Below are 23,713 nucleotides of genomic sequence, written 5' to 3'. Positions count from 1 at the left end.
CCATGAGTTAGTTATTGCCTGCTGAACTGCCCAATATTTGTCCAGACTACTGTTCGTGGCTCTTTTTTATCATCTATGTTCTACAGATTTTGACAAGCAAAACCCCTTTTCTATTCGTAAAAATGATACTTCAATTCCGTTGTTGTGAATACACCAAAGAGAAAAAGCGAAAGAATATACATCCAGTCTCTTAGCTGGGAGGAGCGGTTTGCTCACTGGTGCTGGTCGCATTGTCAGCGCCCGTAGCCGGAGTCGACTGCGAGGAGCTCTTGGACCGGTTAGCGGCGGCCATCTGCCACGCCGGGATAGAGGCAGAGCGTCCGAGTTGCGAGAGAGGGTTGTTGGCGGCGGGAGCAGGGGCAGGGGTTGCGTTGGAGCTTGCTGGAGGGGCCGCTGCTGGAGGGGCCGCCGCTGGCGCTGGCGCTGGCGCCGGTGATTCATCCTCGACGGACGCAGGCGCGCCGTTCGTGACAGGGTTCTCGGACTGGGAGGACCCGGCAGGTCTACCAGCAGCCGGGGTGCTGGCAGCACTGCCACCCAATCGGTTACCCAGAAGGACTTTCAAGCTCTTCAGCTCACTTCCTAGTTCCTTCAACCGGTTCTCGTTGCCTTCGCGAGCACCTTCCAGAGCCTTGGGGATAGCATCCTTCAGCGACTTCACCTCATCGCTGATACGGCGTGTTTCATCGTCTCTCCGACGTGACGAGTTCTTCAATTCAGCCACGACACTTTCCACGTCTTTCAGGGCCGAGTCAAGGCGCTCGGTCCGGGCGTCCTCGGCTTCCTTCAATGCTGTGGTATCGGTCGAGAGCTGCTCAATCAGCGCGAATGCGCGAGAAAATTGTTCATCGATGTTTTCCTTGTCCTGTTCCAGCTGAGGCGGGGTCGGTGGTGCAATCAGAGGCTTGATATACCGCTGGAGCAATATTAGTATCCGGCGAGCTTTGGGCATTGAAGAGAGGCATACATTGGCGACAAAATACATCCCATATCCCACACCTCCCATCACTGTTGCCATGATAAACCAGTCGCGCCAGTCTCTCTTTGGCGGCCTTTTTGAGGTCATTAGCTTCAGACTCGGGGTAACACTGGGATCCGACGTACTCTGGTGGCGGCTGCCATTGACCGTATGGAGGATAGCCATATCCTTGGGGTGGTTGTGATGATGGTCGGTAGGCAACTTGCTGCGAGGAGTAGCCCTGCGGTGATGATGCTGTAGCGGTGGCGGCGACAGAGGGGTCCTCGCCGGCCCGAGCCAAGGCAATGTCGACTTCTTCCTGCGTCAGGTTCTTGGATTGCAAGAACGCGACTCTCTTCTCAACAGGCGACGAGGCGACCGACGGATCCTGTAAGACTAGACGAGGTTAGCACTCCCACCACCATGCGACGTTCCGGATATTGGTCCATACAGGTAACCTGGGCGCGCACATGTTAGCATCAAGCCGAAAGCGGGTACAGCATTGGGAGAACACTTACCGCGGAGGAAATTAGCTCCTCGCGCGGAGCCATAGTGGTCGAGGGTTGATTTCAACTCCGTCAACTCCAGCGCGTGAAGGGATAAAGTCGAGAGTGTGTCCACGAAGAAGATGGCTGGGGGAATCACTATCGGCAAACGCCGCTGGACCTCGGGACTGTTTCCCCAGGCCGAGTGATCCCGTGATTCTGCTGCCGGTCGAATAGTTTTCCCGGTTTGGCACACCGCCTGCTGGAAAGGGAAGTGGCACGCTCTTGTTTACAATCGCTCCTTTGCCCCCCAATAATAATCGTCACCCCATCAACCCTCGTGTGCCTCGCAGACTCCCTCCCACCCCATTCCTTCGGGCTTTTTATTTGCGCGATAGTCTTCCGTTTGGTGTCGTGTATTGCATCTCCACGACTGTTTGAGTTGGATTTTCCCATCCGCCGCAATCGCGGCGCGTGCTGTCACCATGTCGCAAGATACTGGTTTGTTTAGCATCAGGCGCCCTCGAGAAGTACGAAATCCCCCTCTGGCTCGCACGAGAATGTCTAACAATCGAACCCGGCACAGACTCTCGGGAGTGTCCAAAACTTATCCGCAATCCCGCAGCCCGCATCCGCCATGAAACGCACCAGTTCCATTGGATTTCAGAACCCACCGTTTACGTCGCAACACACGCGCTCGACTTCGCTGCTTAACTCCACGAGCAGGCCGCAGCAACCAAACTTTGCGAGGGCTTCTTCCGGGGGGTTCGGTCAGGATGCAGGGCTCTCGTCTGTCCGTCGTTCCGTGTCGAGTAACATGCTCCACGGTTCCAGCGCGGGTCGGCAGAGCTACGCGCCTGGATCGGCCTCCAACTCTGCATCTCAGAATATTCAGCGCAGAAGCAGTGTGTTTTCGCGACCGTCGACCGGAAACGGGGGCCCTATGGGCCACCAGTCATTCTTCACCCAAGTCCCTCCCGCAGCAGGCGTCCCGAGAGACCCGCGACCATTGAGGGATCGCTCATTCCAGACACGCATTGGACAGGAGTTACTGGAGTACTTGAGTCATAACAACTTTGAGTTGGAAATGAAGCATTCCCTTGGTCAGAACACTCTTCGCTCGCCGACTCAAAAGGATTTCAATTATATCTTCCAGTGGCTCTATCATCGTATTGATCCGGGATACAAGTTCTTGAAGAGTATGGACTCCGAAGTGCCGCCGATTTTGAAGCAGCTGCGGTACCCTTACGAAAAGGGCATTACAAAATCGCAAATCGCGGCCGTGGGTGGCCAGAACTGGTCGACATTCCTCGGCATGTTGCATTGGTTGATGCAGTTGGCACAGATGATGGACCGCTTTGTTATGGGAGATTACGATGACGCTTGCGCCGAAGCGGGTGTCGATGTCACCGGGGACCGAATCATCTATCGTTTCCTCACCGGTGCCTATCATGACTGGCTCCAAGGGGGAGAAGACGAGGATGATGAAATTGCCGAGAAACGACTGGTTCCGCACATTGAAAACATGTCCGAGGAGTTTGCGCGAGGCAACGAGCGATACGAACAGGAGATGGCCGCGTTGGAAGCAGAGAATCGCAATCTCCGCGATCAGATTGAGGATATGGAGAAGAACGCACCCGACGTGGCCAAATTGGACAAGACCTACCGGATTTTGGAAGGTGACAAGAAGAAATTTGAGGAGTACAACCAGACCGTCAAAGGGAAAATTGAAAAGTATGAAAGCCGCATCAAATTATTGGATGAGGAGATCCAGAAAACCGACATAGATCTCCGGGCGACCGAGAAAGATCGTTCCGAGCTCCAAGCAAGCGTGGATCGGCAAGGCATCACCATCCAGGATATCGACCGCATGAATACGGAACGCGAGCGTCTCCAGCGAAGTCTTGAAGACACCATGGCTCGTTTGGAGGAAACCCATGCCCGTGTCATGGAGAAGGAGGCCGAGGCGAGTCAGAAACTTGAGGATCTAGAGCAGATTGTCAAGGCATACAATACACTAGGCTACCAGACGAGTTTGATTCCCTCGTCTGCCGAGAACGCCAAGGGTCAAGATTACGAGCTCAGTCTCCATGTCAATGAGAACAGCTTCTCCCGGTCCCAGGTTGGCGGCGATCCCAACCGGATCTCGTCGGATGGGGATCGTCTGCTGGCCGAGCCTTTCATTGGCTACCATCCGGCTCATTTGTTGAATCTGGATCTCCGGGGCAGCATCCGCAACAGTCTGCAGTCCCTGCGGAAGGAGATCAATGAACGGCGGAAGCGCGGCATCGATGACGATCTCGACCGTCGGAATCTGCTCGATAACATCAAAGAGGCCATGGACGAGAAGCGGAGCGAGGTTGAAGCGCTCGAGCACCGGCGTCGTGCTGCGGAGGAGGAATTTGAGCGAACGAAAGAAATCACCACTACGCAGAAGACGGCCTCGGACGCGCAGATTGAGAAAATGGAGAAGGAATTGGCCAAGATGCGGGCTACGCTGAGCGATAGTGTGCAATTAATGGAGCAGCGTGAGATGAACACCAATATCGAGTACGAGCAGCTCACGCTCCGAGCGAATGCACTACGCGAGGAACTGCACACCAATGTCGAGAATATGCTGAACGATGTAATCCGCTTCAAGGTCCATGTGCAAAAGGGATTGGAGGACTACGAGAGCTTTGTGGTCGATGAAGTGGAGCAAGAACTGGGCGGCGATGCCCAATTATCGGAAGATGTGGCCATGGAGCCGTGAGCGTTGAGTTTTGTCTCATGATTGATGATACTCTTTTTTCGTGCTTTCTTACTCGGACTATATGGAGTTCTTGCGTGCCGGTGTACAATAATACCCCAGTAATCCATCCCTCTTATTAATGTGGAAGATGCGAAACGAAAAGCCCCCTCGTCAGGATGAGTAAGTAAGGGAAGTGAAGATCGTCGTTCTCCACCGGAGGAATAACCATGTTTATTGATCCCACGCAGCCAAAGATCGACAGGGATCGGTGGAGCATGCGTGTCCCTGGTTTCACGTCACAGCGTCTTTGCTTTAGCCGAAACATCACTCCCTTTGCTGATCCTCTCAACCACCTTCTCGATTCTGTCGGCCGGAGACTCCACCGGCATCGACCCAACGCCAATTAATTGATTTTTTGTTGGCCACGCCGTCCAGTCTATGATCCACCATGATGCTGATCCACCCTGGATGAGGCGCTCAATTCTTCCGTCCCGCCTTATCAGGCGATCGTCGGATAGAGAACAATTAACTGCCGCCTGCTAGACTGACGAATATCCGCTCTGGACCAAACTTTTGGACATTGATCTTCTTTTTCTTTCCCTCTCTCGTCTCCGTGACGGAGACCACGCGGTGACGACTCCGTAAGAGCGTCTCGCTTCTCTCTGACCCATCAATCCTGCGGTGATAAGAAACAAGAATAATGGGGCTCTGGATACGGTATAAAAACTTTCCCTGCCCTACGATTTTTCCTCCCACCCCATAGTGCTGTGCACATACTGTCTCCTTTTTGGACATATCTACTTTCCACTCCTTTATTTCCTACTCAATCATCATGAAGTTCTCCGCTATCCTCGCCGCTGCCGCCTGTGGCCTTGCCCCGGTTGCTGCGTTCCGCCTGCCTGTGAGTACTTTGCACCAAAATACCTCAGCCATCTGCTAACTGACTTTCAGCTGAACCACGGCACTTCCACGGGCTCTTTGACCTCTTTGCCCTCGCCCACCGGCCCTGCTCCTTCCAGCTGGTCGACTGCTAGCGTGCCGATTCCCACTGGCACCGGCTCCCCCTACCCTAGCGGAGGATTCCCCAATTACCCTCCCCCTCCCTTCCCGTACTCGTCGGGCTCGTCTTCGTCTTCGGTCGCCACGCCCACCGGCACTCCCACCAGTGCTGCCCGTAAGGGTGGAGTCTGGCGCGAGCACCCGCGCCAGATCAAGCCTGTCCAGGCTTAGATGGGACCCAATCGCCTTCGTTTAGATTGATTTCTTTCTATGGCTGCTGGATCAGTTGTATAGGGATGTGTACTTTCTTTTAAATCCATTAATTCCTTAGATCCTGCAAAGAGTTCGCTTTTATACTTCAATAGAATGTAACTAGTACTTACTTAACTATGGAGGTTGACGCTTATTTTAAGGTATCCAGTACTTACACAATCAACACCCCCTGATTGGTCCATGGCGATGAGTCAGCACCAGACATTTTGCGGTGCTTCAACTTCTTCTCCCGTTCTTTATTATTCCGGCGCTCGTCTCTCTCCTTTACTGTCTCCTGGTATGCCTGGTGCGTGACCGACCGCGATATGTGTCATACCAGGCCCGCGGCGTTCCTCGAGTTCCTTGTACCACAAACACCTTTCAGGTCATGAAAAGGTGTTTGAACTCCGGCCGCCTCCTCCGATATGGCCGCAGACTATCCTCTCCTCTGATTGCAAGACGCTCGATATCGGACGGACCCGACGCGCAGAAAGTCACAAAATACACTCTCGCTGAAGCCAACAACCTCTTTGCCCGGTATAAACCTGATCACAAGCTTTATCCACCAATATCCCGAAAGCGTCAACAATTTTTAGAGCACTGGATTCCATGCCTGGAAAAATGCCTGCCTCCTCCGTCGCAAGCGGGCGCCAAACAGGCACACCAGGTAGGCAGTTCACTTGAAGTATTCAAAGAGGATTTTGATCGGGTTTCTTCGTTGGCGGGATGGATGAATCGCTTCAGAGAGCGATTCCAGCTGGATCCGCTGGTGCATATGGGTTTCAACTTGGACAAATGGGAAGCGGTGCATGCTATGTTGAACGATCTTGTGGATGCTCATGAGCTGCTGGTTCCTTACATGAACGCTCCACAGGCTTCGAATCTTGATTGGAGCTTGGGTTCGGGGGAATCGCTTGACGACATGACTTCAGTCGCAAGCCATCAATCGCTTAACGTCGTCGCCCCAGACACGACGACCTCCCTCCACGCTTTAACCTGGCCACCCACCGTGAAGGTGTTTTCACATGTCCTCATGGCGGAGGTCTGGCAGACTCTTGGGTCTTTGGTTCTGGAAGCTGCAGATCGGTCTCCGAAGGAATCCCAGCTTGCCATGTCCTATGTCTTCCGGATCCTTGCACGGTTACATCACTCGGGCTTGATCTCTGAGCGGGTGTACCAATATCATGATCCTGATACTAGCCTGCATGCCTTTCGCCCACCAACGCTGCATTTGCTGTCGGGCCATATCATGAGTGTTCTTTCTGATGCAGCGTGGTTGGAGCATCAAGCTGCTGTGGCTGCCAGGGCAGCAGAGACTGGGGAAGAATCACCGTATCTGCCCTTCAAAATGGGAGTTCGAGAACTCGGTCCGGAGATTTGGTTCGAGCTCATCTTGTGGTGTTGTGTGGAGCATGGATTTCCCACAGAAGGGGCATGGTTGGTGAAACAGATGATGGCGCGGAACGAATGCTGGAAGGTCGAAAGCTGGGCGCCTCTATTGAGGGATTTTGACATCGTCCGGCAAACAAACATTGGCACAGAACAGTTCTGGCGCCGTCCGAGTCGTGACACCGTCTCTCGAAGTCAAGACAAACCACCGTTCCGTGGGCTATGGGGGCGGACGATCAGCACTGAAGTGGTTGCTTCTCTCCGAAATGGCCTGATTCACAACGCGTTTAATGAGATAGGCACCAAGGGGTGCGGTATCACGCGGCTTCTTCAACTTTCATCCCATCTTGATTCCTTGATCGATCCCACCAAGTCTGCGCATGATCTTCGACCTACGACTAAAGCCACGAATTGGCATACGGTTCAACTCCTTGAGAGCGGGGCAATTGATCCCGAAAACGACCCTGCCAGTCTCGAGCGAATCTTACGGTTACATAATGAAGTTGTGCCAGCATGGGATGGCGACGAGTTGACCATGGTGCAGCATCTGGCTGGCATGACAAGAGCTCAATTTTACAATGATTCAGCGGCCGTGGTTGGGTTGGTCGAACTCAACATTAGGGCTTATGCCAGGGATTGTCTGACAACAAGCGTGTTTCACCAATATGCTTGGTTGCAGAATATTGTGGATGCCAGCACAGTGCGCCGCACGGAAACATTTTTCGAGCAACTCAAGCAGTCGGGCACCGAACAGGTCCCGTTCTTCGACTCCCGGCATTTTCCCTCGCCTAAATCGTCCCTTTCACAGGTGTCAAATGTCACTCATGCCGCAATACTTGAGCTGGCTACCACTTCTCGGGCCTTTGACTTTGGCAACTGGCTGCTCTTCTCGGATGACGTGGATGGTCCTCCGATTCCCCCCAGTGCTTATGGCGAGCAAGTTCTAACACCATCGCTTCTCCGTTTTGCCGCTGCCACCCAAAATTCACAGCTTGGTCATCAAGTCCTCCGTTCTGTCCAAATGCCCTTCCGTCTCAACACTCTCAAGGCTGTACTTGACTATGAGATTTCAGTGGGTGACTGGGACCGCGTGGTTCAGATGTTCCAACATATCAGAGACCGCAAAGCAAAGTCCTGGGGTTACAGTAATCTCGCTACTCTCGCCGCTGCAATCATCAGACGGGACGCCTCCATCTTGCACAAGGAGTCTCAAGGAATTGCCGTCAGCGAGGAAGAGAGGCACAGTCTGGCACAAGCTCGGGATATCCTCCTCCGTCTTTTCAGTGGCGAATTTAATTCGCCCGAGGGCAGAAACGATACAAACCGCTTTCAACAGAGGGCCATCTATAGCATGTACAGTCTGCTATCGTCTCTTCCAGGCTCTTTCCGAGAACTCTTCAAGTCGGCCAGTCTCCAGTACGTCCCCGTCAAGTCGGAAACGATCGGTTACATCCCCACTGTTTCTTTCAACGTCCTCCTCGCCGCCATTGTGGATGGGTATGGCTGTTATTCCGGCAAAGGAGTTTATAGCAGGTGGTGTCGGTACCCCCACAGGGGCGTCGACAACGGCACTGCTGACCTAGAATTTGCTCGGGAGCGCAATCATCTACAAGGTGGTGCGCACGTCGATCCAAAATGGCACGCCAGTGTCCATAATAGACTTGTCATCCCAAACCTCGACACCACCCGCATCATCGCGCAGGCCGCGATCAGGGAGTTGGAGGTCTTAACAGACGATTCGACTCCCGACATGCTAAATCCTCTTCGTTTCTACAAGGTCAAGCCCAATACAGTCTACCGCACCACCCGAGAGTGGGGAAAACCTCCCAAGACAGTGCCAGAGGGTGTCCTCGATTTTTGCGTCGAAATGTTCTTGCGCGAGGGTCTGGCCGAACACGAAATCGACCGTGAAACCAATGGTCATGTTGCGCGCATGCGTGAGAGGAAAGCCATCTGGCCCTCCGCGTTGCAGCACAATAATGCCCTAAGTCATGCGCTCGACCATGGCGTGGGCGATTGGTATAGTCCTGTTGGAGGGTGGCCTGTTCGTCCGCCAGAGGAGGTGTTTGTGCGAGAGTGACAGCCTCGCCAAGACGAACCCGTTCAGCCGGCCCCTGGGCTTGACGAGACAGACCAGGTCCGGCTGGAGAATTGAGACTGGTTGGGAATGTTTTGTGTATAAATAACTGCATTGATATCCATAGAGTGTATATACCCCATGATAATTGTATAGTATAATTTGAACCTGTTCATGACACACCTGTGCTACTCACTCTCCGAATTTCTCAATCCACAGTAAGTATTGGCTCAAGGACTTGTTCTACATACGGTCCTAGTGCATCTGAAATAAACCAAAAAACCTGATTGATGAGATTATGTTCACATGCTTCGACATTGGAAACTAACTCGACTGGTCGATATATATTTGCGGCGCGTAGGTCCAAGCACAACCCCTCCGCCCCATATCTCCGACCACTCAATTCTTAGCTATCAATTTCTTTTTGTAGTAATATTCCATCGGGGCTATGTACGATCGTCACGGCCTGCATCTGCCCCAGGAATTCTCTTTTCAATTGATACGAAGAGTAAATAATCGAGGCACACAGGAACTGGCTAGGCCAGATGGTTAACTTGCCTAAGGTTTCCACAGAGTTTTGGAGAGGAAGTTTTCCAGAATCTCTAAACCCAATCTTCTTCTTTCACATGTATTACGAGGTGGCTGCTGCGGGGGAATACACCGCGCGGAGTTGGGACGGAGTTGCGAACCAAGCGTTTGTGATGACATCAGGGGGCCGGGGAGGATAACCAAGGACTCGTACTTATCCTCTGACCTAACTCACTAACAGCTGAATGCAGGTCCAGACTCTGTGGAGATGCGGAGAAATCCTACCCGCTGCATGCTGTAGGATCCGTGCAATAAGACAGATGAATGATGGGTTGTAGGGTCCATCCATCGCGTCTCTCCGCCACTGTCTCTACGTAGATATTCGCTTTCGGCCGAAGTCGAACAATGGCACAGTGGTTTCCATGGTTCCGCGACATCGGATTGACGATGTCATCGGAGATCGCGACATAGCTCACTATGCGATGGCCCGGTAACCACGCTGGAATGTGAATCATGTCGAGCCCGTGCCTCGCCCAGTCATGCTCCTACCCGGTGGCTTGTCTCAATAACCAATCCCTTGCTGCGGGCGCTGACAGTCCATTTGCATGTACAATGTGTACGAGGTACTCTATCAATAAGAGGGACTTGTTATGCTCGGCATGTGCACAGGACCAGACTCGGGTGCCTCTGGTGCCGCCATTGTATGTATGGGCTGGTATGTATGATCCTTCCAACGAAAGGATGAGCAAGGATGCTGGCCCCGAGATGGCTGGTCATCATAGCGAGGCTTCCTTCGCCTCCGCACACTCTAGCAACCACCACATCATAGGTGAGCTAGATGCAATGTATGGAATAGTGAATCTGACGCCTCCTATCGGTACCGCCGTCCGCTGTGTCCAAGCATGCGGATAGCCGCATCACCAGTGGCGAGGTTCTTCCTTTTCCTTCCGTGTTGTGTAATAAACAATACACCCGACATACGCGGGTGGACCCACTCGCTATGTCTTTCTTGGTTCCTAAACGGCGACGCTAGGGGATCATGTTTTAGGGAGGCCAAAACAATAGTTTTGGAGTTCGTCATGATGAGCACTGTCAGAGCAGATCTCTGAGGATCCCAGGAAACCAGCGGTCAACTTGTCCTGCCATTAGCCGAGGGTTGCTGGCTGGATGTATACCAGTCTGCCTAGCAACGATTTGACAGATCGAATGCAAGTTTCATGCATCCCGGGCTACCCGTAGCGCTTGCCAATCAGGGCGATCGGGGGGTCGACTTATTTTTCACCTTGACGGGCGATGATTGGGATAGGGCCCGGCGATGGAGCCGCCCAGTGGATTTTTCGCTGGCGAAAAAACACATGGAGACCCAATTTTGCCCCCCCCGTCTGGAATGCGCTATCCATTCCAATGCTCCACCGGCATTTGCGAGGGTGTGTGGCTGTTGTGGCCATCGACCTCATGATAGTCATCATGATGCCGCAGAGCCCTACATGCAGGCGGGACAGTAGTGAATGGGGCCATTAGACAATCAATCAATAATTCTGGCGGTGTGTGTGAAGTAGAAAAGATTAGTTCGTTAGTTCGGCCGTCCAACGGGAAAATGAAACAGACTGGTAATACCATTACCACAAAAAAAAAAAAAAAAAAAAAAAAAAAAAAAGAGGAGGAATCCACCGAGAGATTCCTCAGTGCAGCTCTCATTCAGTCGCATCTCGATAACCCTTCCTCTCTTCCCTCCCACCCCCTTCCCCTTTATCCTCATCTTCATTATTATTATTATTGGTGCTTCTTTTTTCCTTCTTCTATCTATATCCCTTTTATTATTATCTTCCTTGTTTCATCTCTATCCATCGTCTCTCCTTTGAATAGTGAATCTCCCCTGGTTCCTACTGCTCTCCTGCTTTCCCGCCTCCCGGTCCCCAACCGACATCATCATCACCACCAGCACCCATCCCCTCCATCACAATATGCCGTACAACACTCGGCGCAAGTCGCTATCACTCCCATCTCTGGGCATCCACCTCCCTAATTCCTCCCGCCGCTCTCCGTCCTTCTCCAAGTCGCACGCGACCGACGATCTTCCCCCGTCAAAAAAGGTCAAGAGGTCGCACGACTCAGGCTCCCTGTCGCCCGAGCCGTCCCCATCCTCGACCCACGACTACAAGAACTCCACAGCCATGCGCGCAATCCGGCGCACCGCTTACGAGCATACACCGCCGCCGTCGCCCATGGACGGGGTTGCGCCCAAGATCGACACCGAAGGCATCAACGACGATATCGTTGTCGCCGCCATTGATCAACTGGAGAAAACGGGGAATCGCCCACACCTGGTGAAGGAGCTGGCTGCAGTACTCATCACATTGAATGCGAACGTCGCCAAGTATGTTTTTAGATCTTCTCCGTTGCGAAATTCACGTGCTAATCTTCTCTCCAGTTCTGTGAATCCCGCTGCCCTGCTCTCGTCGCGGCTGGCCGCGTATATGAAGCGCCCCTGGACAGCGCTCGCTCCTTGTCCTGTCGCTAAAGAGCTCATTCCCATTCATCCGCGCAAGGTGTACTACTATCTCACGACCTGCCCTCGGCAACCGATCCCGGAGAACTCGGACGATCTGTTGGTCATCGTGGACGGCAAGAACATCACTCCCAGTGTATCCAGCCTGGATGACGAAGACGATGTCATGGCGCGGGAGCGTAGCCCCAGCCCTGAAGTCGACCTGTCTTCCCCTGACTTTGAAGAAGGGGAGGATTCCTCCGCCTCTTCTGCCGACTCTATCTTCGATAAACATACGCGCCTGATGCATTCGAACCGTGCGGCTTCCCCACCCCTGGAGGGTGACGAGAAGGAATTTACACAGACGGCCAGCGCAGTGCGCGAGCGCGCATCCGAGGAAAAAGCTAACCGGACTGACCGTAGCCTTTCCGTGCTGTCGGAGGAACTCAGCGCGATGGAAGACTCGCGCGACTCCCCTGTTGACGGTGGATCGCTCTCGCCGGCTGAGCGCATGTCCGAGGAAGAATACAGCGACTACTTTACTCACATGACGGACATGCCGGAACACTCGGATGAGGCCGCTGCCACCGCACTGTTTGGTACCTCGCCGTCGCCATCGCTCACTTCGGTTGCATCGTCGCTCTCGTCTGGCTCGAGCACAGTCGCCGATGCCGAGACACCCGTGGCACAGATCAGCCTTCCCGAGGCTCCTGTGTCGACACTGAAGCGGTCCTTGGATATGCTGAACAGCGAGCTCTCGGAAGTGGACTTGAAGATGTCCGATCTGACCGAGTCGCATGAGAAGCTGTCCCTGCACCCCCGGACCGAGTCCTTCTTTGACTCGTGGCGGGAGCTTCAGAACCCCGAGTCCGTCGAAATGGACGAACTCGACGAGATGTTTGGAGAAATCTAAATCCCTTTTCACCCTCGCCACTCTTGATACCTTTCACCCTTTACATCATTTTATTTTGGTTTTGGATCTACCTGTTCTTCTTGCGCGCTTTGGACTCCCCTGTACATGTCTCTCCTCCTCTTTTCGCCGACTAAATCTCCTGTACATATACGCATTTTGGTGGTTTCTGGCCCTGAATGGGCAAAAAGTGGAGCGCCTTTCCTTGATCTTTGCAATACAGCTTTGGTTGAACCAATTATTGACCCCTTGTCACCGGAGAATGCATCCATGGACCGGGACTTGTTACCTAAGCCATCCTAAACTCAGTAGTTGACGCTGAACTGTTCTTCCCGCCACTTCGACCTCATCTCATTCAGTTTTATCTTGTTTTGATTGTGCCCGAGTGAAGAATCAGATGTTGACCGTGTAGCACTCCCCTTTTGTGCCGCATCGTTTGTCCTCCGCACACCACGGCCCAAGGGTGCTAGATCACCCGATTGCGTCACCCCATCTAGATTCGCAATTTACTTCCGCTCGAAGAATTTTCTCAGCAACATCCTCTGTTGTCCGGACTCCCGCCAAACAAACCGCTACCATGACAAGAGAAGGCCCGCTCCGTCACGCTCCGGGTGAAGGCGTGGCCTCGCAGCGCGAACTGCCGCCGGCCCCGCCAGAACGCGAAAACGTCCTTGCCACCTCGAATCCCCCTTCCATCGCCTCAACACAAACTGCGAGAACAGCCAATGACAGCACGAGAGGCCAAGCGGCGTCGAATGCGAAAGTAGCGATCCCTCGTCAGCGTGCCGGTATCGCCCCGCGATTCAATCGTCGGGTACCCCGCGCCTGCGAATCGTGCAGACAGCGCAAGACAAAATGCAGTGGTGATACTCCGGTTTGTCGACAATGTCGCGAGTTGAGGGTCACTTGTCAGTACCCCGTGGGTTGGAAGGAGAGAACCAAAAAGTAAGGCGCACGTTCTGTTAAAAAAAAAAAAAAAAGGGAAAAGAGCCGCAAGCTAACCTGGCCCCTAGGCAGGTAGAAAGGCTGTCGGAGAAAGCGGCAGACTATGAGAATCTCTTGAAGGACTTGGGAAGCATGGTCGAAACCAAGGCCGCTGAGCGGATCAAGATTTTGTTGGATAAGGTGCAATTTTCCGTCCCTCCGCGTCCAAAGTCCTATACTAACAAGAAACAGTACGGCTCGGAACCGGATTACTCTTCAAACAGCAACCCGTCTCATTCGGTCACCCCCCAAGACGTCATGGACGCAGCAGGAGACGAACCTTCTTCCCCGTCATCCATCGGATCCCTGGAGGCCATCGACCGGGTAGAAGAGGACCTGAACAGAGATGAAAACACCCGAGCGACGGGTTACCTGGGCAAAAATTCGGAGATCACTTGGATGCAGCGGGTGCAGCAAGAGGCAGAGCAACGTGCCCAAGGCAAATCAGGCAGGAAGTCGCCTACCAAAACCGACCAGAACCCAGACGGTGATTTTACTCTGCATACAGTCAACTACCATCTGGATGACATGGACATCTCTGCTCCTGGACCGGTGCAAACATATTACATGCCGCCTCGCCAGCTGGCGGATCAGTTGTTTGAGGATTATTTGAACACTGTCCATCCATTCTTCCCCATCATCAATCGGCCATTATTCTGGGCGCAATACCAGACCTTCTATGATTCTGCTGCTCGTCCCGGTGACAAGTGGCTGGCCATCCTGAATATGATCTTTGCTATTTCTGCAAAACATGCTCACCTCATGGATGCGCCGTGGCGTGGAGATTCCCACGACCATCTGGTGTATTTGACTCGAGCACGGATTCTCAGCATGAATGGCGATGTCCTTTTCAGTCATCCTGATCTCCAACAGGTTCAGGTCGAGGGTTTGATTGCTTTCTATCTGCTCTCATCTGATCAGATTAACCGGTAAGTCATGTCGAGTCAATTGACTGAACACATTCTAAACCCGTATAGGGCATGGAGGATCTCGGCTTTGGCGGTGCGATCTGCAATCACACTTGGTATCAATATGAAGAATAGCAGCACCTCGACCCCGAACGTTTCCAAGGAGGCTCGCTATCGGGTCTGGTGGTGTCTGTACACATTCGAACACACCTTGGGCATCATGACCGGCCGTGCCACATGTATTCAGGATGGCGTGTGTACCTCGCCGTTACCACTGCCCTTCGACGAAGATCAACTAGACGAGCCAGCAGCTGCCGAAGTTCTCAATGACTCGACTCTTCGTGATGATCGCATCAACAGCGTGATGGCCAGTTCGTGGATTCGACACATGCCGCTCAACCCGGCAAATGGTAGAGAGGCCACTAAAGAACGATCCCCGGAATCCGGGTGGCTTCTGAATCTCCCGGTATCTCTCGGGCTTGTCTACCTCTATTATTGCGATCTGACAGTGGTCGCTCAAGAGATCGTCAACAGGGTATATTCTGTGGATTGCGTGATGGTCCCATGGCCGCAGATGGAGAATCGGATCGGTGAACTGAAAGCCAGAATCGATTTGTGGTATTCTCTTCTCCCTCCCGCTCTTGACTTCACCCGCAAGGAGGATGAAGGCGCGGATCTTCTTCGTGGGAAACTGTCCCTGGCCTTCCATTACTACAGCGCTCGCATCTCGCTTGGACGTCCCTGCCTCTGCCAGCGCGACGCGGCCCAGAAAAGTCCCACCCAAAAACCGACTTTCAGCCACGAAATGGCCGTGATTAGTCTCGAGTCTGCCACACGCATGCTTGACCTCATCCCCGATGAGCCGAACGCCGTCCAGCTGTACCAGATCTGCCCGTGGTGGTGCATTCTGCATTACCTCATGCAGGCGGCAACGGTACTACTTCTGGAGCTATCATTCGCCTGCATTCATGTGCCCAGCGAAGAAGCGAACTTCATCCAGATGGCCAAAAAATCCATCCGGTGGCTTTACGCCATGTCTCACCAGAGCGTCGCTTCCCGCCGTGCATGGCAGCTCTGTGACGTCGGTCTGCGAAGACTGGCCGTGGGAATGAAACTGGATGTCAGCGATATGCCCTCGGACAAGTATCAAACCGAACTCGAAATCCCCCAGAACGCCACTCGATCGGAAGATATCAGCCATCAGCAGCCGCCTCCTCAATCTGGTGATTTCTGGGGTCCGCATGTGGAGTCTCAGATGCCCATGGAGCAGGACTATTTGACCTACCCCGCCATGTCAACATCGGAGCTGTTGTCCTCGCTGACTACCGAGGCGCAGTCTGGCGGTAGTTATTTCCCCTATGACCCCATCGGCGGGGAGTTTATCCGGTCTTTCTTCCCTGACAGTACCGAGGATGGACACAACTGGCAATGAATGATGAAAACACAAACAAATGAAAACGAGTCTCCTTTTTGTTTTGGTTTCTTTTGGGGTTTGGTTTGGTTTATAATACTTTACCATTTCCTTCATCTCTTATGTTTTGTTTTCTCCGAAAAACACATTTGTGATACCAGTTTTGAATTTTCTTATTCATCCCTCAGAAATCTGCCCTGGTGGCGGATTCGTGTTTTCGTGCAGGCGTTCTTTTTACAGCGGGGAGCCTTGGCTACTTTCGATATGGTTTTACAAACATAGGGTTTTGGGATTTGGGATATGGAGTTTTGACTTACAATTGGAAAGAAAAGTGGAATCGGTACTATAGCCAATTTGTACACAACTATTTTTGTGTTGCCACATCCTTCAAACGCACCTCCCTCCGTCACCTAAATCCTCACTCATAAAACACGCTTCATCACTAGCCAGGAACAGACACGCGCTGACTACATCTGATGCCTCAGCTCCACAGCCCATAGGAACCACAGCCTCGAACTGCGCCCTATTCTCATCCGTGTTTTTCTTGCCCATAAAATGGGAGCTCCTGTAACGCACATTAGTGGTAGATCTAAAACGGAGAGTGACCGTGAAGCTTACAAACGAGTATGGCCTCCAAACCCCGGACACACAGAGTTGAAGCGAATCCCCCGCGATGCATATTCAACCGCCATGTTCTTCGTCGCCAGCATAGCTGCTGCCTTGCTGGCATTGTACCAAACGAGACATGGCCGAGGCCGAATACCACCCGTCGAACCAATTGTGATGAATTTTCCTTTTCCCTTTTTGAGGAAGTAAGGCACGATCACGCAGGTTGAGCGGTGGGTTATTTGCATACCTACCAATAATCCACTTTCCGAAACCCGCGGGGAGCCATTGTCCGCAATGTGGGGGGAATGGAGGCTCCATCTAAACGAAGAATCTAATATAGAAACTGTTCTATACGTATGCCTGGCATGTCTGACTGGTTGTAGCTTGTAGGCTAAATAATCCCGATTGACCATAATCGGGCCTATATTTCAATGCTAGTTAGTGTGTTCTCGTCATTCGAGTTGCTCATACTTATAAGAGACTATATCTTTATCATCATAAATATAACACGTTTAATAATTAAGTACTAAGAATCGAGTCTAAGATAGAGGACATGGCTACATTCATAGAAATCCTAATGGACGTCAACAACCTCGGGAAGAGACTCTCCGAACTATTTTTTGTGAGGACCACCAGCCCCAAATTTCAGACTTTAAAGCTGTCCATAGAAGCTACTGTTAACCATTGTGATTTTGATTCGATTTCAGAATACTCATGCCATAGCACCTGCTTTGGCGAGGGTAACAATGGCCACTCAACAGCCTGGTAAATCGAAGGTAATGGATGCAAGCTCTCTCAGCTACAGTTACAGCTAGTTGACAAACCACTTCTGACTTAGCCAAATATTTTCCTTTGCGTTTTGGCAGGATCGACAGCCGGTGCTATTGAAATCGGTAGGAAACCCGTCCCTCGTTGGTAGGTATCTCGGGGTCAATATTGACAAAGCACAGCCATAACGTATCCGTTCGAGTTCGCCAAAACACGATCCCAACTAAATCGGCATCTTCCAAACTCAAAGAAGCTTCCCTGGCCTCCTTTTCCTTCGAAAGAATGGTACGCCGGTTGCACAACGCTAATTGCCGGAAATGCCTTGAAAGCTGCGATTCGTAAGTCGACTGGGCATGTTTTTCATGAATCACTCATCAATCTCACACAAGATAAAAACAGGGTTTACCGTATTTGATAGCATCAAGAGCCTTTTGTCCGACGAGCACGGCCAGATTAGCGGATCTCGGACGATGGTAGCTGGCTTCACAGCTGGTATTGCCGAGTCTGTTTTCGCGGTTACGCCCTTTGAGAGCATCAAGACACAGCTGATTGAGGATCGGAAGCGTCCACAGCCACGAATGAACGGGTTCATCCATGGAACAAGAGTGATTGCGTCCGAACAGGGAATTCGAGGGTTCTTTAAAGGGCTTGTCCCTTCGACTGCGCGGCAAGGCGCGAACAGCGCAGTCAGGTTCACCTCCTATACCACGCTGAAGAAGTACGCAGAGAGGGTGTTTCCTTCTAATGAGAATGGAAAACTGGGTACAATAGGTACCTTCGCTGTTGGTGGACTTGCTGGTATTATCACGGTGTAAGATGCTATTCTTGACTTTGGTATTGCTCAGCGGCTGACTCTGCCTGGACAATAGATACGCAACTATGCCATTGGATGTGATCAAGACTCGCATGCAAAGCTTAGAGGCTCGTCGTAATTATGCAAACTCTGTTTCCTGTGCGGTGCGCATATTCAGACAGGAGGGTATCTTGACTTTCTGGTCTGGAGCACTTCCCCGGCTAGGTCGGCTATCACTGAGCGGAGCTATTGTTTTCACTGTGTATGACCAATATCTGAAATTCCTAACTTATGTGGGATTCACTGACTGACTTTCCTGACAGATACGAGAAGATGATGGGGATGTTCAAGCAGTTGGAAACCCGACCTCTCGTGAGCAAAGCAGCGGGAGGAGTATAGTATCTTGCCCGTCTAGAACATGTATAGAATTGTTACAATTTAAGACTTTGAATTTTCTTGCAAGCTCTTGCGATGCGAAAGTCGTAGACAGTCAGTTTTGAAACGATCGGAATTTAAGAAAAGAAACCCGTCAAGCCAAGCATAGGTATAAGGTATTCTTCGTCCCAGTTTGAGAAGCTAGTTAGCCTACGCTGTATACTCCGCCGTCGGCCCGGCACTGGGGCCGATCTCTGCCCAATGGGAAAACACGCGCATTGACATCCCCGTCTTTCCCCACTCGGCAACGGAGGGTCGCCCTCGGAGAGTGAATCTCCAGCTCGGAACATGGAAATCCGGCGATGATTACCCCATCTTAAGAGCTACTGCCACCTCTGAGGCAGAAAACCACCACTGCTTCCTAAAATAGCTGCACCTTGGACCCATCTTCTCCTGTTCATGACGGCTTTTCCTTTCTTAACACCTAGATTATTCATTCGTCGCGTGTCAAATATCACCAAAATGCCTGCCCTGAAAAAGAGCATTCCGTATGAGGTATCCTATAAGCCAGCCTCACTTGATAAATCACAGACTCTAATATGGTCTGCAGTTCAAAGACCCTTCGCTCGTGGAAACCCGTGCCTATGTAGGCGGGAAATGGATAGAGGCCACCTCTGGCAAAACTTTCCCAGTTTTTGGTAAGGATCCTCCTAAAAGCTCCTGTTTGAGCTTTCAATATGAAAAACAAAGCTAACTAGGCCCTCAAGATCCCGAGGATGACAAGGAAATCATCCAAGTCACCGACATGGACCGTGAGGACGCGCGCTCTGCCATCGAAGTCGCCCAAAAAACATTTGAGACCTATAAACGCATGGGTCACCGCGAGCGACGCTTTCTCATGCGGCGCTGGGGAGATCTGATCAAGGGAAATAGAGAAGACCTCGCGGCGCTGTGTACCGTGGAGTTGGGCAAGCCTTTCACCGAGTCTCTGGGGTCGGTCCAATACGCTATCGACTTCGTGGATTGGTTCGAATCGGCCGTGGAAAGGACTGCGGGAGAGACCATCCCTGCTTTCCGGGGCAATAATAGGATTTTGACTATCCGAGAGCCGCAGGGTGTCGTCGCTGCAATCACCCCGTGGAACTCGCCTTTGGCTATGGTCACTCGCAAGGTGGGAGCGGCGATTGCAGCGGGTAACACGGTTGTGTGCAAGCCTGCCCCGGAAACCCCTCTTTGTGCACTCGCGCTAGCCAAGCTGTTTGAGAGAGCTGGCGGTCCAGCCGGGGTGTTCAACGTTGTTCCCTGTGGTCCGGAGAACACCCCGGGGATTGGGGAAGAAATGTGTCACAACAAGCTCATCAAGCATCTTAGCTTCACTGGATCCACGGCTGTTGGAAAGTACTTGAATACGGAATGTGCCAAGACTATCAAGAAGACCAGTTTGGAGCTTGGTGGCAATGCTCCTTTCATTGTCTTCGAGGACGCTGATCTAGAGAAGGCGGCTCAGGGTAAGCCTTGCTTCCTTCTTGTCCTAGGTGGGAAATTTTCGTACTCATGGCTGACTATTTGAAGGACTGGTTACATCAAAGTACCGATCATCAGGCCAGACTTGTGTCTGCGCTAATCGAGTATTCGTTCACGCCTCAGTCATAGATCGTTTCGCCGATGTGCTCCGAGCCTGTATCGACAAGACATTCGTTTACGGGTCCGTGTGGGACCGAAAGGTAAACTTCGGCCCTTTGTACTGCGGTAAGGGTATTGCCAAAGTCAAGGACCATCTTCAGGACGCAGTTCAAAAAGGGGCGAAGATTCACTCAGGCGGAGCTTCCGACACGGATGGTCCGAACTTTGTCCGCCCCACCGTCGTCACTGGAACGAAGGCAGGAATGACGTTCCTGGGCGAAGAGACATTTGGACCGGCGGCCTTTTTGGTTGCCTTTGAGACTGAACAGGAGGCCATTGATATGGCAAACGACTCGGATGTCGGACTTGCTGGCTATTTCTACACGGAGGATATCTCACGCGTCTTCCGAGTGAGCGAGGCCCTGAAGGTCGGCATGGTCGGTGCTCGTGTTGGACTGATTAGCGCCGCCGAACAACCATTCGGAGGCGTCCGTGAAAGTGGTCTTGGTCGGGAAGGAGGACTTGCTGCGCTGGAGGAGTATTTGGATGTCAAGAGCATCACCATTGGGATTTAAAAACCTCAAGGGCCATTTTAATTGCATACGACACGTTCGAGTTACTTTACAGATGCAGGACTAAAGATTTTCTGATAGCTGAATTCAGTTACTTTCTGCTTATATTTTTTGCCATACCATTATCAACCATAAATTCGGCCCCCGAGGGTGGCGGGGATTACGCGTAACATCGGACTTTGGGGCGAGGTGCGGGGATGGGCTTCTGGGGGGATTGACAACCGAATCCGGGGTGCACTAGCAACCCACACAGTTTCGTGTGGGCCGAAACTCAGCGCGGCAGTGGTGCTATATGAACCGGCCGGAGAGACAACTTCCGATCTACTCTTCAATCCTTCCTTGCCTTCGGATCCCATACCCCCAGCGCCTGACAAAGATAGACAGGCCAGATGTCTTCGAAGTCACCGAAATCAAACTCGGGCCACCCCAAAATTATTGCCCGGGCATGTCTTCTCTGCCGTAGCCGAAAAATCCGGTGTGATACGGCTAGGCCGCGTTGTACCGCGTGCGCCAGCCAGAATCGAGAATGCGTCTACCACTTTGAGGCGCCGCGGAAAAGGTTAGCCTAAAAATCTTCATCTATCGAGAGCGCCTCGGCGTAACATGTGTTTAGACCAACGCTTGCCCAAATCAATGAATTGCAGCAAGAGCGATCTTCCCTCCAGTCCTTCATAACAGCTCTCAAGAATGCATCTGCAGACGAACGAGATGCTCTACTTTCGTCGACCTCGATAGAGAGTGAACTCTTCGAGGCGTCACCAGAAGAGACGAGTCGACATTCAAAGGCATTGATCGACAGAAATCTTCCCAGACAACCTCCGCGCCGCAGTAGTTTAATGAGTGTGATTGACTCTGACGATGAAGATCTGGACGTGACACAGTTCATTTCCATCGACGAAGCGGGCAACCCGAGTACTTTTGGTCCCTCGTCGGCACTACATGTTCCCACTCATGGAGAGCAAGTCCTGCCCTCCACGCAAAGCCAAACATTGGAACATAGGAGGAACAGCCTAATTGCAAATGCAGCTTTGCAACGACAGTCAGAGCATGAATTTTCTCGATTCACTGATATTGCGGGCGTGCCAACACAGCTCGCGCTGCATCTGTTAAATGTGCATTGGTCTCGACAGCATCACACATTCCTCTTGACATACCGTCCCGCGATTATGCGCGATCTGAAGACAGGCGGCCCATACTCATCGCCTTTTCTGCTTAATGCCATATTTGCTTGCTCCAGCAAGTTCTCAGAACAAATGCAGCACCAAGACAACCCCTTCTTCATTGCTTGCGACAGGCTACTTGCCGAGCAAGGTCTGCTCATGAACCCCAGCATTCCTACGGTTGTGGGACTCGTGCTTCTCGGATCGACATACAATGCACGCGGGGATATCTCCAAGGCATGGCTGTTCACCGGGTACGGTCTGCGCATGGCATATGACTTGGGGCTTCACCTCGATCCCCAGGAGACAACTGATAATGCCGAAGAGATCGAAATCCGCCGACGTGTCTTCTGGGGCATCTTTATCTGCGACAAACTACAGAGTCTATATCTAGGACGACCAGTTGGTCTTCACCTTCGTGATACCCGTGTCTCCCGTGACTTTCTCGACACTTTCGAAGAAAAAGACGTTTTCCAGTCCTCTGCGCCATGTTCCTCGCCAATATATTCGGTTTCTGTTTTTCGACAGATGTGCTCACTGTCAAAAATTATGGCTGTCATCATCGATCGGTTTTATGTGGTGGGCGCCACATTCTCCAATGCCCATTCTAGCCAACAAATGGTCGAAGCTGCTTTGGAAAAGTGGAAGCAAAACCTTCCCCCGGAGTTGGACTTCCAAGTCCAAGACGAGAATCCCAGTTCGTATCCAGCACCCAACGTGATGAACTTGCATGGCATCTACCATTCCCTTATTATTTTGCTGCACCGGCCGTTTATCTCAGATGGTCATCTCCGCTCGAGAACTGTACCACAACACTCTTGGGTCCTATGCACTGCGGCGGCGCAGATGATCTCCCATATTGCCGAATCCTACAAAGCGGCATATGGCCTCTCCAAAGCACCTTACATCCTCAGCTACGCCATTTACGTTGCGTGTACGATCCACGTACGAAATGCTGCCGGAGAAATAACAGGAAGTTACGATCATGTTTCGCTCCTGCGAGCGGGACTTGAGTGTCTTGACATCATGTGCCAGGCCAATCCTGGAATCAGACGCCCCGTGAGCATCATTCGTAGGCTCATTACAGCAAACAAGATCAATCTGGATATTGGTGAGTTTTCCCTATGCCCACACCACGAAGGCATTATCTAACATAAGTAGATCACGCAATGATACCTACTACCCAGTCGATGCTCCCATTTGACCTGGAAATGATCTTCAGTACATTTCCGGATATTGATGCAAGCGGGATCTCGGGTACAGGTAATCAGGGTGGCGCCTTGGACATCGATGTCCCCCTAGATCCGTTGTTTGGGTTCATGGATGGCCCCGTAATTCCTTTTGGTGATATGTCTAGCCCAGGAGGTGCTTTTATAACGGATAATTCTGTGATGTAGAATTCAGTGCATCTTGGATTATTAATATTAATTCTTTAGTGATTATAATTTCTATCTGTAGATAGTGCCACGGACTTTGCAAAGTGTCAGATACTCCGATCTGGGGTATACTCTCCTAGTTACAAGACCATCCGCTGAATAACACAGTAAGCTAGCGGAGAGTGACCATCCGAAAAGCGACGGTGCGGGGGATGACCGAGGTTGTTCTATACTTCTACAGCTTACTCTACTCCACATTGACAAAAGAACCACACTGAACGTCACAAACAGAGTGGACCTAGCCAGAACTGATTAGA

At 51.9% G+C, this 23,713-nt stretch overlaps 10 protein-coding genes across 10 annotated transcripts; 8 read left to right on the top strand and 2 right to left on the bottom strand.

The window, feature by feature from the left end:
• Positions 1–190: 190 nt before the first annotated feature.
• pex14 (putative peroxisomal membrane anchor protein (Pex14)) lies at positions 191–1,509 on the bottom strand (the record flags this gene model as incomplete). Its single annotated transcript, XM_057200880.1, has 5 exons — positions 191–916; positions 968–1,052; positions 1,105–1,354; positions 1,410–1,416; positions 1,477–1,509. The coding sequence occupies 5 exons, from the start codon at positions 1,507–1,509 to the stop codon at positions 191–193; spliced, it is 1,101 nt and encodes a 366-aa protein (XP_057048867.1).
• A 571-nt stretch (positions 1,510–2,080) lies between these two features.
• On the top strand, positions 2,081–4,195 carry N7474_009469 (kinetochore-associated Ndc80 complex subunit NDC80; the record flags this gene model as incomplete). The annotated part of the gene is made up of 1 exon (XM_057200879.1): positions 2,081–4,195. The coding sequence occupies one exon, from the start codon at positions 2,081–2,083 to the stop codon at positions 4,193–4,195; it is 2,115 nt and encodes a 704-aa protein (XP_057048866.1).
• Positions 4,196–5,006: 811 nt separating this feature from the next.
• On the top strand, positions 5,007–5,404 carry N7474_009468 (uncharacterized protein; the record flags this gene model as incomplete). Its single annotated transcript, XM_057200878.1, has 2 exons — positions 5,007–5,075; positions 5,126–5,404. The coding sequence occupies 2 exons, from the start codon at positions 5,007–5,009 to the stop codon at positions 5,402–5,404; spliced, it is 348 nt and encodes a 115-aa protein (XP_057048865.1).
• Positions 5,405–5,813: 409 nt separating this feature from the next.
• N7474_009467 (uncharacterized protein) lies at positions 5,814–8,894 on the top strand (the record flags this gene model as incomplete). Its single annotated transcript, XM_057200877.1, has 1 exon — positions 5,814–8,894. One exon carries the CDS (start codon positions 5,814–5,816, stop codon positions 8,892–8,894), a length of 3,081 nt encoding a protein of 1,026 aa, XP_057048864.1.
• A 2,489-nt stretch (positions 8,895–11,383) lies between these two features.
• Positions 11,384–12,820, top strand: N7474_009466 (uncharacterized protein; the record flags this gene model as incomplete). Its single annotated transcript, XM_057200876.1, has 1 exon — positions 11,384–12,820. The coding sequence occupies one exon, from the start codon at positions 11,384–11,386 to the stop codon at positions 12,818–12,820; it is 1,437 nt and encodes a 478-aa protein (XP_057048863.1).
• Positions 12,821–13,394: 574 nt separating this feature from the next.
• On the top strand, positions 13,395–16,141 carry N7474_009465 (Zn(II)2Cys6 transcription factor; the record flags this gene model as incomplete). Its single annotated transcript, XM_057200875.1, has 3 exons — positions 13,395–13,762; positions 13,831–14,730; positions 14,779–16,141. The coding sequence occupies 3 exons, from the start codon at positions 13,395–13,397 to the stop codon at positions 16,139–16,141; spliced, it is 2,631 nt and encodes an 876-aa protein (XP_057048862.1).
• A 366-nt stretch (positions 16,142–16,507) lies between these two features.
• Positions 16,508–16,974, bottom strand: N7474_009464 (uncharacterized protein; the record flags this gene model as incomplete). The annotated part of the gene is made up of 2 exons (XM_057200874.1): positions 16,508–16,685; positions 16,739–16,974. The coding sequence occupies 2 exons, from the start codon at positions 16,972–16,974 to the stop codon at positions 16,508–16,510; spliced, it is 414 nt and encodes a 137-aa protein (XP_057048861.1).
• Positions 16,975–17,475: 501 nt separating this feature from the next.
• Positions 17,476–18,601, top strand: N7474_009463 (uncharacterized protein; the record flags this gene model as incomplete). Its single annotated transcript, XM_057200873.1, has 5 exons — positions 17,476–17,505; positions 17,568–17,622; positions 17,680–17,835; positions 17,897–18,308; positions 18,367–18,601. 5 exons carry the CDS (start codon positions 17,476–17,478, stop codon positions 18,599–18,601), a joined length of 888 nt encoding a protein of 295 aa, XP_057048860.1.
• A 586-nt stretch (positions 18,602–19,187) lies between these two features.
• Positions 19,188–20,863, top strand: N7474_009462 (NAD-dependent succinate-semialdehyde dehydrogenase; the record flags this gene model as incomplete). Its single annotated transcript, XM_057200872.1, has 4 exons — positions 19,188–19,220; positions 19,276–19,363; positions 19,424–20,173; positions 20,238–20,863. The coding sequence occupies 4 exons, from the start codon at positions 19,188–19,190 to the stop codon at positions 20,861–20,863; spliced, it is 1,497 nt and encodes a 498-aa protein (XP_057048859.1).
• A 386-nt stretch (positions 20,864–21,249) lies between these two features.
• N7474_009461 (uncharacterized protein) lies at positions 21,250–23,417 on the top strand (the record flags this gene model as incomplete). The annotated part of the gene is made up of 3 exons (XM_057200871.1): positions 21,250–21,419; positions 21,474–23,131; positions 23,182–23,417. The coding sequence occupies 3 exons, from the start codon at positions 21,250–21,252 to the stop codon at positions 23,415–23,417; spliced, it is 2,064 nt and encodes a 687-aa protein (XP_057048858.1).
• Positions 23,418–23,713: the final 296 nt, after the last annotated feature.

Source organism: Penicillium riverlandense (genome assembly GCF_028828495.1).
Source record: "Penicillium riverlandense strain IBT 135883 chromosome Unknown utg000008l_segment0_segment0, whole genome shotgun sequence".
In the NCBI taxonomy this organism is placed as follows: domain Eukaryota; kingdom Fungi; phylum Ascomycota; class Eurotiomycetes; order Eurotiales; family Aspergillaceae; genus Penicillium; species Penicillium riverlandense.
This window is presented reverse-complemented; position numbering and strand designations above follow the sequence as displayed.